The sequence below is a fragment of the Labrus mixtus genome, chromosome 23 (assembly GCF_963584025.1).
Source record: "Labrus mixtus chromosome 23, fLabMix1.1, whole genome shotgun sequence".
NCBI classification, from domain to species: domain Eukaryota; kingdom Metazoa; phylum Chordata; class Actinopteri; order Labriformes; family Labridae; genus Labrus; species Labrus mixtus.
Genome location: NC_083634.1, coordinates 18,860,796 through 18,875,638, shown reverse-complemented (window position 1 = coordinate 18,875,638; position 14,843 = coordinate 18,860,796). Strand labels below are relative to the sequence as shown.

The window sequence follows — 14,843 nt, the reverse complement described above, 5'->3', positions numbered from 1 at the left end:
TATGTTACATAAAGCAGGTAAAAAGACCTTAGTCATTGTTATGTTACAAAGAGCAGGTAAAAGACCTTACTCATTGTTATGTTACATAAAGCAGGTAAAAAGACCTTAGTCATTGTTATGTTACAAAGAGCAGGTAAAAAGACCTTACTCATTGTTATGTTACATAAAGCAGGTAAAAGACCTTACTTATTGTTATGTTACATAAAGCAGGTAAAAGACCTTACTCATTGTTATGTTACAAAGAGCAGGTAAAAGACCTTACTCATTGTTATGTTACATAAAGCAGGTAAAAGACCTTACTCATTGTTATGTTACATAAAGCAGGTAAAAGACCTTACTCATTGTTATGTTACATAAAGCAGGTAAAAGACCTTACTCATTGTTATGTTACATAAAGCAGGTAAAATACCTTACTCATTGTTATGTTACATAAAGCAGGTAAAAGACCTTACTCATTGTTATATTACAAAGACCCAGCCTATCCATCATGAGCACTTTAGCAAAGCAGCAAAAGTTACAGTGGTAAGAAAAATCTGCCTTATTAAAAGGCAGAAATCTTCGGCTGGATTTCCCGGCTCATGACGAAACAGTCTTCACAGGACTAGACTGCGCTGGGCTTGGAAAGGGAGAGGGGGGATAGAGGGATAAAATGCAGGAAGAGGGATAGGGAGCAATGAAATGACTGTGATCTCTCCCCCCCCCCCCCCCTCTCTCTCTCAGTTTCGTCTGAAGAGGTGTGGTCTTCGTCGTCCCGTGTATCTGGTGGAGGAGTGCGGGAAGGCGGCGTCCCATCTGAGTTTACCTGAGTCTACTCTGCAGCAGGCCATCGTCAACACACAGGTACAGACAAACCACACCTCATACACTTCACTTACATGTCACATTCAGGTGAGATGTCGTTTTTTTGTTTTCATGTGGTTGAAGTTGTTCTAAATGTGTTGACGTGTCATTTGTGTGTTTTCAGGTCGTCGACGGCTTCTTCGTGAAGAGAGTCCAGGATGTGAGAGAGTCAGCGGCCTACCTCACCGTCATGACCCGTTACCTGACTAGACTGTACCAGGTGAGACACACACACACACACATAGACACACTGGGGTTGTCATGGAAACTTCAATACAATCCAGGAAAAAATCCAGATAGCCGTTTAGCTACCACAGCAACACAAACAGAAGTCCTGGACTCTTCAGATTTCAGGGAAAATCTTGCACACTGTCTGAACTGCACAAAGAAGTCGGCGACATGTTTAGACAGTTTTCTCTCTCTCTCTCTCTCTCTTTCTCTCTCTCTCTCTTCTCTCAGAAAGGATTAAAAAACTTTGACGACCTTCTGACTTTGTTAAACATGTTCCAGACTGTCTGTCAGTAGATATCTTACAGTTATCTTAAGTAATATGTCCTTGTTATTTCAGAACCGCACGCTGATCTGCCGCTCCAGAGAGCTGGAGGGCGACGTGGCGAGCGACGAGGAGGAGGAGAGAGGGAGGCCGTCCTGCTCTCTCATTTCTTTTGCGGAGTTTAACCACGGAGCGGTCAAAAACAAGGTCAGTGTTCACAAGTCCTCAATCGTTTGAATGCATTTCTTTCCTTTAAATGTTGTCTTACTGATGTGGTTGTGTCTCCCCTCCTCCCCTCCCCTCCCCTCCCCTCCCCTCCTCCCCCTCTGAAGTGTCAGACTGTGAGAGAAGTGTTTGCCAGACAGTTGATGCAGATCAGCGGTTTGTCTGGAGACAAAGCTGCGGCTATTCTGGAGCTCTACAGCACGCCGCACAGGTGACTCACACGAGACAGTTAACTTAATCCCTCTCCAGCACCGTTTCTTTGTGCGGCCGCTCCGAGCGCTTTGAGTTGAAAATCTTTCTCCTGTTCCGTCTCTAAATAAAAAGCATAAAAATCATTTCTTCTTCTCGTTGGTTTTCAGTCTCCTGTCGGCGTACGAGCGCTGTGCGAGTGAAGCAGAGAAAGAAAAACTCCTCTCAGCCATCCGATACGGGAAGCTCAAAAGGTTTTGTAGAGTGTTGTTTTGTGTCAGGTGGTTTTTAGTTTCCTGTAAAAAATGGAGCTAGAAGATCCAGAGAGAGAAGTCACATGTGTAATTGTCCTCTCTTTGATTCGTCCTGCAGGAACTTGGGTCCAGCTCTGAGCAGAACGGTTTATCAGCTGTACTGCACCCGAGGAGCTCTGTCCTAACCCGCTCTCTGATGACCTCATCTCTTCTGTCCCGTGGATGGACTCCCCTCATCATGTGTTAAAACTCTAAAGTCGTCACATTTTTTCCGTTCCTGCTTTACTTGATCAGGACTCATTTCCCCTTACGGTCGCCTACGTGTTTATGTAAAAAGTAAAGATGCTGCTATTGGTTGACGACTGTTGAATATGAAGTTAAAACGTGTCCTGATGCTGAATTAATAAAGTTTATTATTTTCTATAGGTTTCTGTTTCTTTGATATTTTTAGAGACAAAGAGAGACATGCAGGAAAGGAGCCACAGGTCGGAATCGAACCCGCACCTGAGCCTCCGTACATGGCGACACGCACACCAACTTCTAGGCCACCGGCGCCCCCATAGGTTTCTCTTTCAATACTGATTGTGTGTTTTTTTTTTCCTCCACTCTGAAAGGTTTAGGATTAAAAACACCAGATTGACGAGACTGGTTTGCTGTGTTTTCAGGGTCTCAAGCGTTGGAACAGTGAGTACTCAACTAACCACAATGCATTGCAGGAATGCTGCACGCTGTACAGCTGCTAATGCACATGCAACATGGAGATGAAAGTAATCTCATAATTTGACTGATTTTAAAAACTCTTAACGATGTCGTCATAATGACATCATGATGTTTCAGGGAGGAATCGTTCTTTGTTTACGTCTAAAATAAATATCAGCAGGCCGGTAAAAGTCGAGACGAGATGGGATGATTGTTTATTTGTTTTCTGAAATACTTGTTGAATACAGGAAAGTTGAACATTGTGCACACACAAGCAGGGAATCTGAGGAGTTTACTCTCTAATGGGATTAAAAAAAATACTCTTTGTTACAGCTCGCCGTCTCTGGAACAACGTGTGTTCATTTTGAATCATCAGGTGCATTCAGGTGTAATCGGTCAAAACAGTATTTGCCACATGCGGTGAGATTTCAAAATGTTCCTCGGCGGTCTGGTTTAAATAAGAGCGCTCAAACTGAAACAGAAGTGGGAGACAAATACTCTCCTTATTGTTGTTTTTTCAATCTTAACATCTGGTCCCTTCGTTTGCCACTTCTGTTATTTACACAACAAAAAAAAACAAAACAAAAAAAAAAAAAAAACGTCGGACAGGACTCGTCTTGGAACAGATTTAAACAAAGTGCAGTTTCTATTGTTCTCCATTTGAAGGAAAAAGGTTCAAATTCTCCTCCCGGTCAGTTTCTTAAACAATACTCGGCCTGGTGGAACATTCATCATCAGAGCCGGCGTAACCACGGAGACATCCTCGTCCCCTGGAGGCACGCGCCGCCGTTTGTCAGCCGCCATAGTGCAGGATTTAGTGTGTGGGAACGTCTCGACCTCCAGAGTAGACGACAGATAACACGAAGCGTACAGATGCCATTTGAAGGCGGAATATTTACGCCTCGCGTGCAATGTGTAACATACGGTGGCGGAATAGCGTGTGTGTGTGTGGGGGGAGGGGGAGGGGGAGTCCAGCTGGTGATGTGTAACGTCAGCGCAGTGTCTGTCTGTGTGTGTGGTCATGCCATGCCTCTCATGCTTCCCAAAACGCCGTAACCCCGATGTGAATTCACAAACCGTATCAGCAGATAAAACGCCGTTGAGGATGCAGTGTGCAGGGACGAAGGCGTAATGACGGCAGAACTTTACGTTACAGTACGGCGCCAACCCGTCAGCTGCCGTAGCAACGGATATCTGGACCGGGATTTCCTCTCCTGAGCACAGAAAGTTTTAACAGACGATTAGTAAGAACGTAGGACGAAGCTACATCTTCATCAGAGTGGTGAGTTACACTTCATCACGACTGCTCGACGCCACTCGTGTTTCCTAGACGACCGCTCCAATACGAGGATCAAGCGCGCGTATCTCTTTAAGAGCGTTTTCAAAACACATAAAGTTCCTCTCCCTCGTCAAACTGAAATCGCATAATCCTCTTAGCGTCGCTCATGTCGTTGTTGAAGACATGATCCTGTGATTTTTTTGACTTTTTTTATCAACTGAACCACAAAACCGATGAATCAACAGTGAAGCTGAACGTGAGGATGGTGTCACAGCTTCCAATAAAACCTCCTGCGATTGGTGGTTTTGAGCGTCGCAGCAACAGACCAGAAGACAATCTGAACCTTTTCCTCCTTATTTGTCTCCTCCTGCGTGGTCAAAAAACACAACAAGCAATAACGGATTAATGATCCCAAGTTCAAGCCAAAAGCATCTCTCCGCTGGTCCCTAGAAAAGAGTCGGACACGCCTCCAAAAGATCTACACGGTACAGAGTCAAACATTTAGGAAGTTCAGGCAGATCCAGCGCTTTTCGTTTCTGTCTCCGTCGTCTCAAACCGAGACGCTTCCTGCTGTGCGTCCCCTCCCCCGCACTCCCACAAAAAAAAAAATTCTTCTTCAGATTGGATAAAAGTGGGAGGAGGAGCCAGTGAAACAGAGCAGTCCTCTGTTTTGATTCCAGGAATATAATCCTCAAAAACAGCCGCGAGGAATCTGGATCCGTTAATAAATCCACGACTTGGTGCTTGGTCTCCTCAGGCAGCCGCGCTGATGCAGAGTTTTTTTTTCGGGTGAGGGGGGGCGGGGACTGCAGATTTTTAAAAAAAAACAAAAAAAAACAACCAAACCCAGTGTCCTCTGCTGATTTTGGGCTTCAGAGCACCTGAATGCATCAATCAGTCCAGCAGTCTCTCCGCCCCCCCCCAGGATTTCTTTTTAGTCCGGCATGTCGATGCAGAGTTTCGGGGGCGGGACGAAGTATTTCCCGGGACTCTGCGTGATCACCACGCCCGTCTTCTTGTGGAACATGGGCGCGATCTTCGGGGGAGGCTCGGGGACGGGCAGGTCCTCGGCCGCCTCGGGGTCCTCGCTGCGCTGGAGGTCGTAGGAGACGTTGCCGTACTCGCGCAGGAAGGGGAGGAGCTCCAACAGGAAGTGGCAGAAGTCTTTCCGGATTCCAAACCACCCTGTGATGAAAACAACAGACGACATTTTTACAATTGTTTTTAACTTGCAACCAAATATGCATTTAATCTTTGCAGTCACATCGGTCAGCTGGGGATCGAACCCCCGACCACCAGAGACGACCGATTCTACCCACTGAGCCAAAGCCGCCCCTTTGTAGTCGTCTACAAAAGGCATCTTCTGCAGACTCTAAATACTCACAGTGGTTTCCTCCCTTCTGGCCGAACGTCGTGGCCATGAGCGTGAGCAGAGAGAGCCAGAGCGGGACGAACACGCACACGTAGCTCAGGCTGTTGTGGCCGTCCAGCTTGTGCACCAGAAGGATCTACAGAGGACGGAAAGAGGTCAGTAAGTAACCGGAGCAGGAGGTTCAGCGAGTGTCACATGATGTAGCCGTGAGAAGGAAGTACTTCACCCCCACAGCTCACAGACTAAACCAGCTGACCACCTCGCAGTGCAACACAAGTGTGCAATATTAACCTTAAAAACAAAAAACAAGTGTAATTATATAATGTGAAAAATATGTGTGTAATAACCTCAGGTGCAAAAAGAGATGTAGAAAGTAGAGACAAGAAAACATGTTTATATTTTCATTTCATTGTACAGTGTTCCCCTTGTTATTTTTTTGTATTATATCTTTGCTTTAATACAGTTTATAACTTCTGTACAGTTTATTTTAAATCACTTAGCTGTTACTACAACTTTTTTATTTTTACTTTTTTGTACTCTTTATTTTTTTCTTATAATACTTTTCTATTTTATATATAATTTTAACTTTTTTTGTAGAAGCTGACTCAGGGAGAAACGCACAAGAATTCCAATGTACCTGTACCGTCCTGTACCTGTACCTGTACTGTCCTGTCCTGTACCTGTACCGTCCTGTACCTGTACTGTCCTGTCCTGTACCTGTACCGTCCTGTACCTGTCCTGTACTGTCCTGTACCTGTACTGTCCTGTACCTGTCCTGTACTGTCCTGTACCTGTACTGTACCTGTCCTGTACCTGTCCTGTCCTGTCCCTGTACTGTCCTGTCCTGTACCTGTACTGTCCTGTCCCTGTACTGTCCTGTACCTGTCCTGTCCCTGTACTGTCCTGTACCTGTCCTGTCCTGTCCCTGTACCGTCCTGTCCTGTACTGTCCTGTACCTGTACTGTCCTGTACCTGTACTGTCCTGTCCTGTCCTGTACTGTCCTGTACTGTCCTGTACTGTACCTGAGCAAATGGCAACAAACATCTATTCTATTCTAGTCTTCATCATGATGATCAAAGAGATAAATCAGCAGAATTAAAATCAAAGCTAAGTTTACGCTGTGATACATTTATTTGATTCTTTTCATAAACTGAACATGTGGCATTTTTTTTAAATTTAAGATGCAGCCATCAGGTTTTCATATTTCCCACGACGTCCTGGTTTAAAGTGACAGTACACATTTCCAGCCAGCAGAGGGCAGCGCGTGCACAGTTTGCTCTAGAATGATCTTTCCATCCAGTCAGAGAGGAGGAACTCGTCAGGTGGAATAGATTTGGTATTAAAACAGTTTGATATTCATTGATTTTGCGTCATTACCTCGAAGGTGAGCAGGGGGACGACGATGGTCATCCAGCTGATCGCCATGGTGATGTGGGTTCGCCGTTGCTCTGCGATGATGTCGATGGAGCGGAGGAAGAGGACGGACCAGATGATGTAGTACAGGACGACGAGGCACAGGAAGGACATGAGGATCCAGAGCGGGACGCACACCACCTGTAGGCCACACACAGACACACACACAGACACACAGACGCACACACACACAGACACACAGACACACAGACACACACACACACAGACACACACACACACAGACAGAGACACACACACACACAGACAGAGACACACACACAGACGTGCGCACACGCACGCACACACACACACACACGCACACACACACACACACACACACACACACACAGACACAGACACAGACACACACAGACACACACAGACACACAGACACACGCACACACACACACACACACACACACACACACACACACACACACAGACACAGACACAGACACACACAGACACACACAGACACACACAGACACACAGACACACACACACATTAGGACTGTTTTTTGAAAATTGAGGAGTGAAATTTTGAGTGAGATTTTTTTATATTTTGTGTTTCTCACCAGCCAAGGCCAGTTGATGATCTTGTCCAGCCTCAGAGCGATGAAGATGAACTGAAGGATGTTGACTGAACACAGAACCTCGAGCTGAAGAGAAGAGGAGAAGAGGAGAGAGAGGTTCAGGACGGGAGTCAATATCGACGATTTCAGACTAAACAAACCGGATCAAAAGAATGTTTAAATTTCAATATACAGCAAGAAGGTTCCTGGTTTGAATCCCCGTTGGAGAGGGGTCTTTCTCTGCGGAGGTCAATGGTCATTACATCTTCCAGGACCTTCTTCAAACACAGAATCTGAACAGCTCTAAGTGTTCGGCCGTGGTGTGGCACTCTCCGCGTCAGACTCCTCACCTCGAGCGAGCGGTCGTGTCTGAACCCCCACACGCAGGCCGCCACGGAGACGGGCGACACGAAGAAGAGAGGCATGAAGACGAGCAGCCAGAAGTAGTTTCCCCTCGCCACGCGGTCGCACACCAACACCTCGAACATCAGCAGCAGGACGTGGAGCCCCACCGCGATCAGCATGGCCTTGAACTCCACGCAGGTCTCCCCTTCAGCCCTGAGAGGAAAACACGGGAGAGAAAGATCCTCAACGCCGACTTCTTCTTTTCTTTTTTTTTTTTTAAATATGTATCTACAGTCACCATCAAACCCCTGCAGATGATACAAAACGCAGCAGCACGACTCGTCTTCAACCTTCCTAAAAGAGCACACGTCACTCCGCTGGCTCCCAGTTACTGCTCGCATCAAATTTAAAACTCTGCTGCTCGCTTACAAAACAGTGACAGAAACGTCTCCTCCTTACTTTAACTCCCCACTACGCTCTGCCAATGAAAGGCGTCTGATCCAACCTTCACAACAGAGTCCTAAGACGCAGACTAGACTCTTCTCCTCTGTCGCCCCCCGGTGGTGGAATGAAGAGTCCCTCTGCACCTTTAAGAAAAAGCTGAAGACCCAGCTCTTTATGAATACCTACTAACTTAATGATGATGGTCTCCATATTATTGATGATGATGATGGTAGTGACGATGGTTTTTGTTTGATAACCACGACTTATAAGATGGTTTCTATACTGATTAGAGCTCTCAAGAACTGCCCTCAATGTTGTGCTTTGCCTCTGGTCACTTCCTGTCAGCACCTGTGTGTCCAATCAGACTCAAAGCTGATCGTTTGCTCTTACTGACATTGTTCCCTTTTTTTCTAGATCCTTGCTTGTGTTGTTCTTACTCTCTGATGTACGTCGCTTTGGATAAAAGCGTCTGCTGAGTGAATCTGTAGAACGTCTTCCTAACCTGTACTGGGGGTTGTGCGCCCACACTCCCGTGCCCACAGACGCGCCGATGATGACCAGCAGCTTCCACAGCCATATCGGGGTGAACACGGCCCAGTAGCTCCACTGAATGACGCCATCCAGCCTCAGCGACAGCAGCACGGAGAACAGCAGCAGACAGGAGTAGATGAGGAACTTACTGCAACGAGAGAAAAGTAAAGAAATCACAAAAACACGTCATCAAATGTATTTAAGTTTATATCACCATGGCAACCTCTAAGAAGCACAGCTGGTGTATTTTTCTGATGCTGCTGATACGTGTTTTTGGTTGTATTCACTTTAACTGTTAAAAACTACAAAAGAGAGTACTTCCTGATACCGTGTGTGACATCATATACATGTCTAAACGTTAGCCAGGCCGCGATGAGCCAAAAACACGTCGTTTCGTCGTGATTTCTGTATTTATGGTGACAATTTATGGTCACTATCTCCTCAGCTGACATGAATAAGTGTTTAAAGTATATTTACAAGTATAAAACAGACTTATTATGGTGTGTTTTTCCGCGCAGGAGCCCGCTGCAGCGATGCTAACCGGAGTTAGCTTCAGTGCTAGCTGTGTAGCAGACGTTACCTGGGATTGAAATCCTGGAATAGTCCTCTTAAATTCATGTTGTCAACCCGCTGATTAGCTAAACAACATTAGTTAGCTATTCCACTGCCTGAAAGTGTAAGCTTCACATGGTCATTTCAGCCGAAATTACGTTTTTGTTTTGTTTAGTTTCATTACATCTCTCTCTGCTAGCCTCTCTGTGTTTTTGTTTTTTTTTCTTCAGCGGAAGTGACGCACATGCGAATGTTTCCGGAAGTTGTTTGACTTTTTGTTTCCTTTCTGTGGTGATTTCGGTTGAAACTACGAAAACTCCCCAAAACTAAAGTAAAAGTAAAGTCTTAGAAAGTTTTATAATTTATAATAATGTATTTTTTTGTGGTATTCTGTTATGTTCAAGTTTACTTTTTCTTTAAATTTTATTTTATTTACCATTTTGTTTCGTACCTTTTGCACTATTTAGAATTTATTACTGTAAATATTATTTATCTTATTTTACCTTATTTTATTTGATCTATTTTACCTTATTTTATTTGATCTATTTTACCTTATTTTATTTTATCTTATTTTACCTTATTTTATTTTATCTATTTTACCTTATTTTATTTTATCTTATTTTACCTTATTTTATTTTATCTTATTTTACCTTATTTTATTTTATCTTATTTTACTTTATTTTGGTTGTATTGCTCGTGGGACAGAGACAAACGCAATTTCGATTCCACTGTATGTCTGGCATATTTTGAAATTGACAATAAAGTTGACTTTGACTTTACTCTTTGTCGTCACTTAAACAAAAACAAAAAATATAAATTATTTTATCTTCTAACATTTCTCTGATAGGATACAAAAATGTAGCCAGAGTTAATCTATGTTATTTTTTTTATTCGACTAAAAATAGCCAATAAATAGAGCCCTCTCCCCCTGGAAAAAAAGGCACAATTATCGTATGTTTAGAAGAAAAAAACCATCCCTTAAACAAGTTTTATTATTAATTACATGTATTAGTCATTGCACCTTGGTGCCTTGATATCTCTCCTTTTTGTGAATAGAAAAGACACTTCTTTTTTAGACAAACGTAACATATCTATGTTCATCTTAAGCCAATTATAAAGGCAAAAAAAAATCCATTAACTGAATGCTGGATTGTATTTTGAACACAACAAATATGACTGAACTTTCACTTGCTGTATCGGTTTATCTGAAAGGACTTTCACATTAGTCACATGTGTAAGTCATCACTGTCTGCTTTTCTAGGTACTCTCTGAGATTGAATCAAGTTTCAGCACTATGTCATCTGTTTTGAGGGTGCTTCCCCAATCCCCACAACAGATACTTTTCTTTTAGTCAGAGTACGACGAAAAACAACTCGTGAGAATTAAAACAAGACAAGACAGCTGCCCCGATCTAATGGCCGTCAGTCCCTTATCTAATTTATCCACTCATGATTTGATCTTTAATTATAATATTCTGGGTGCTTTTATGAGTAGTCTACTTCCTGTTTGCTTTATAGTCTGTTGTGAAGCCCCTTGTCCCCCGCATTGAAAAGTGCTATACAATGAAGTATTGTCACTATGAAGTTTTATATTTCATGACATCATTTCAGAATGAGAAGTGAGTCATTGAGAGGATGTGAATAACTGGGAGTGTTGTTTATAGCCACACTTTATCTGGGAGCTGATCATTCGATCATTCAAGCTGTGGGAGTAAACAGTGAACTTCAGAGTAATCATGTGGAAATGTGCTTTAATTGACAGGAATGCATCGTACATTTACAATACAGACAATCTTCACTTAATGTATCTGACTGAAAGGAAATGTCGTTTAACATTTGAGAGAAAGTTTTCAATAAAGTGCAGCGACTCCTTCTGGAGATTTGAGGCGCTATGTGTGTAACATGGAAAAATAAATGAATAAAAAACAGGATGACAGAGGAGTAAATCTTTCAACATCAACATAATCAATAAATAATACAGCTGTGATTTCTCTCCCTGCTAACACAAAACAACACAGTGCTTAAACTCAGAGAGGGAAACAGTGCAGGAGATTTAAACTCACGAGGTAAAACAAGGTAGGAAAAGTGCTCGACACCAAACAAAACACACAGAATACGGCTTCAAATCACACAAACAATATAAACTTAGTGTGTTAACACGAGATAGGCGCTCCGCTCACGTCTCTGAGACAGATGTTGAAAAGTATACAACTTAAAGTAAACAAAGCCTCTACCTTCACATTCAGCCTCAGCAGGTACTCTGAGGTGTAAAAAGTCTTATCACAGTAATCAGTCTTTTTTTTTTTTTTAACACTTATTATTATTTAACTTTTTACACTGTAAAAAACTCTTTGGTCAAAATCAGTTGTTTTAAATGTGTTTTATAAATAAAGTTGACCTGACTTGACAAACACATTTAAACAGATTTTCTTCCACTTGAGACTGGCGGCGTTCCAGGACCGTTTCCAAAGCCGTCTCCGTGCGGTGAATGGCTCTACACTGAAGGAACCTCTGTGACCTGGAAGGAGAAAAAAAGATCAAATCACTCAAATACACAGTTCACTGTCTCTTCAAAGATACGTCCATATTTACATCGAGAGAGAAATTGTGTTTTTTTTCAGCTCGTATCATTTAGAAAACGTTTGGACTCTGACTCACGTCTCGTTTTTGACACCTCTCTGCCAGAGATCCTTTGACTCCGACGCCCATGAGCATCATCAGCAAGGCGATCAAAACCACGGCTGGGATCACTCGACTCCTGGAGGGACCGCCTGCACCTGAACCAACAAACAGAGTCGATAAACGCTACAGTTCCAACAAGCATGTTTCACCCCTGAAGTCCAGTTCATTGGACTAGTGAGAGTGCTCCGTTCTGTGCTCAAGCACCGAACGCTTCCTCGGTCCTGGAGCGGAAAATGTGCTTACAAAAACATCTCCTCCGTACCTAAACTCTCTGATCCAGGTCTACACTCCCTCCCCGCCCTCTACGTTCTGCCAGTCTGATCCAACCTCCACAACAAGGTCCTAAGTCTCTAACTAGACTCTTCTCCTCTGTCGCCCCCTGGTGGTGGAAACAAACTACCGAACTCCATTCGAGTCCCTTTGCACCTTTAAGAAAAAGCTAAAGACCCAGCTCTTTTTTGAAGATTTATTTTAGGGCATTTTGTGCCTTTATTTTGGAGAGACAGGACAGTGGATAGAGTCGGAAATCACGGAGAGAGAGAGAGAGAGTTGGGAATGACATGCGAGAAAGGAGACACAGGTCGGATTTCCAACTAAATTCCCGTAAATTCGGATTTGGAATATTTCCAGTTTAAATATTTTTTTATTGAGGTAGCAATTATAAAACATTCAATATTACAGATATTTTCCTCCTTTTAAATTCAATTAAGAAAAAACGAAAATAAGAGGCAGACATACAAGTCAATAGGTTTAGTGAGTAACACTAAGTGAACAACGACGACGGATTTGGAATATTTCCAAAATTCCTCCAACTTAACTTCCCATGGAAAGTTTCCAGAAATTGACTTAGTGATGACATGACATTGAGGATGTTTTTGATGCTGATTAGATTCATAAAACTCTGCATGTCTCACCTCTGACGTTTGTGTCCCCGTGTAGATCAGGAGCGTGGAGGGTTACGGAGAGTAGCGGCGTCTCTGTAGTTTGTAATGAGGGGGGTTCTGTTGGAAAAACAGACAGTTGTACAAACAGATGTTTAAAGACACGGCAGTAGTTTGTTTTGGGGCAACTGCAACAAAAATGTGTATGAGAAACGCTTCTTTCTTTTGACGCTCACCAACGACGAGACGAATAATCGAAGACCGCACTCTGCTCTTCGATAACTTCGGGATGAAACATCGATACCTCCCTCCGTCCTCCAACGAGACGTTCATCATTCTCAGCGATATGTCCCCTCGTCTGAGGTCGTCCGGGTGCAGCTCCGTCCTCCTCTCGTACGACGGGATCTTCATGTCCAGGACCTCGTGCCGGTCCCGGTACAGGTGCACGTACCCGACGTCGCCCAGCCGGTCGTCGGGGTCGGGCTGGAGGTCCGGCTTGGACCACTCCACGGTCAGTCGGACCACGTCGACCGGAGGCTCCACGTGACACGGCAGGATGACGTCGTCGCCCGGAGAAGCTCTGATTGGCTGCGTGGACCCGATCACTCGAGGTTGACCTGAGAAATGACAGAAACGGGTTTTTTTTAGCTTCCTGGTTCTCTTCTTCTTCCAAACACATCAAAGAAGTTACAGATTTGAGACACCGTTGACGCTGCAGCATCGGTGGAAAGTTTTCTTCATAACTGACAAAGACCAAACTATTCAGTGTTCTGGTTTAAATGTAGCGCTGCTGATTCACAACATCAAAAGTAGAAGTCTGTCACCTCAACTTAACCACGTACGAGATACATCACCAGACACTTTTAACCCAGACTCTGATGACACACATGGGGTAAATTAGCACGTGATGTTGGAGCACACATTAACCCTAACCCACGGGATTAAAACAGATGTTGACACGACATGCTGTAACTCAGCTGGTTTATTGCAACAACCAAAAAAACAGATGAAGAAAGAGAAACAGCGTGATTTTGAACATGATCAATATTCTTCTGGTACTTTAGCTTCTTCTGTTGTGTGCTCTTCAGTGAATTCTCTGTGTCGTTATGTAAAACAAACCATCATTCTCAGATGATTTACGGATAAAACATTTTTTTAGTTTAAAAAAAAAAATCAGAACATCCAGCACTAAATATCAGAACATAAAAATAACTATAAAATGCTGTTTAATATTAATGTGTATATATGTTTCCTAAAGTGCGACAAAGGAAATTTTATTTAAAATAACAAATATAGAATTTATTTAAAACATAATATGGTATTTTTTGATGAACAAGCGTATCATAAAAACATCCAGATAAAAGAAAAAGCGGCCGAACAGTAAATAAATAAAAGTTAAATTTAGTTTCTTCTGAACGACACAAATGAGACTTTAAATCACTAAACCCCTTACATTTGAGTTAACATCCAGTCTAAATGACAGTAACATATTTGTATTTACTCAGATGAAGACAAACGGAGGACTTACCGTGAACAGGCGTGACGGCGAACAGTAGAAAAAAGACGAATTTTACAGAAGAAAATAAAAAAGTTAACTCCTCCGAATCCATTGGAAGAAAATAAAGTAAGTCCACGACAAACTGACACACGAGGAGACAGACACACATCTGAATCACTGATGGAGAGGTTTGAGACATGTACCAGCTGTGAGGATAGGAAACGTGCCTGAACTTGCTTTATACGTCATGTGGGGGGGAAAGAAACATACAACCCACGCTGTTGACTAATGAGACAGACATCCTGCTCAACCAGTCACCTCTATTTCCCCTTACGGAAGTTAAGGCAGATTTTGTAAAACTATGAAACTTGTTTGTATGGTTCATGTGGTAGAGAGGTTAAGAGCCACGTGAGGACTACAGTCTTTATTATTCACCAAATAATTCAGTTTGGTAAAACATGAGTTAGCCTAATTGGCCAATTTATCCCCACCTACCTTTTTTTCCCCCTCATTTTAATACCGTTGAAATAGAAATATACAAAGACAAATCACAGAACCACTAAACCCATAAAAT

The 14,843-nt window shown here is 43.1% G+C and overlaps 3 protein-coding genes across 4 annotated transcripts in view; 1 reads left to right on the top strand and 2 right to left on the bottom strand.

Annotated features, from left to right (window-relative positions):
- Positions 1-2,424, top strand: part of mus81 (MUS81 structure-specific endonuclease subunit) — an 8,824-nt gene extending 6,400 nt beyond the window's left edge. The window contains exons 11-17 of one of the 2 annotated variants that reach the window (XR_009666794.1): positions 721-840; positions 965-1,060; positions 1,409-1,540; positions 1,666-1,769; positions 1,918-2,001; positions 2,120-2,260; positions 2,296-2,424. Coding sequence is in view for 1 of the 2 variants with exons in the window: in XM_061031424.1 (XP_060887407.1) it covers positions 721-840; positions 965-1,060; positions 1,409-1,540; positions 1,666-1,769; positions 1,918-2,001; positions 2,120-2,186 (603 nt within the window). In the remaining variant the exon portion in view is untranslated. Of the gene's footprint in view, positions 1-720; positions 841-964; positions 1,061-1,408; positions 1,541-1,665; positions 1,770-1,917; positions 2,002-2,119 lie in introns of both variants that reach the window. The other variant, XM_061031424.1, reaches the window with a different exon arrangement.
- Positions 2,425-2,901: 477 nt separating this feature from the next.
- Positions 2,902-9,451, bottom strand: tmem185 (transmembrane protein 185). The gene is made up of 7 exons (XM_061031100.1): positions 9,238-9,451; positions 8,629-8,805; positions 7,688-7,895; positions 7,341-7,424; positions 6,730-6,906; positions 5,364-5,487; positions 2,902-5,164 (listed from the first exon to the last, which is right to left on the bottom strand). Exons 1-7 carry the CDS (start codon positions 9,273-9,275, stop codon positions 4,914-4,916), a joined length of 1,059 nt encoding a protein of 352 aa, XP_060887083.1. The 5' UTR covers positions 9,276-9,451; the 3' UTR covers positions 2,902-4,913.
- A 1,491-nt stretch (positions 9,452-10,942) lies between these two features.
- On the bottom strand, positions 10,943-14,484 carry LOC132958671 (myelin-oligodendrocyte glycoprotein-like). The gene is made up of 5 exons (XM_061031644.1): positions 14,300-14,484; positions 13,008-13,388; positions 12,805-12,891; positions 11,867-11,985; positions 10,943-11,726 (listed from the first exon to the last, which is right to left on the bottom strand). The coding sequence occupies exons 1-5, from the start codon at positions 14,466-14,468 to the stop codon at positions 11,703-11,705; spliced, it is 780 nt and encodes a 259-aa protein (XP_060887627.1). The 5' UTR covers positions 14,469-14,484; the 3' UTR covers positions 10,943-11,702.
- Between the last annotated feature and the right edge of the window lie 359 nt (positions 14,485-14,843).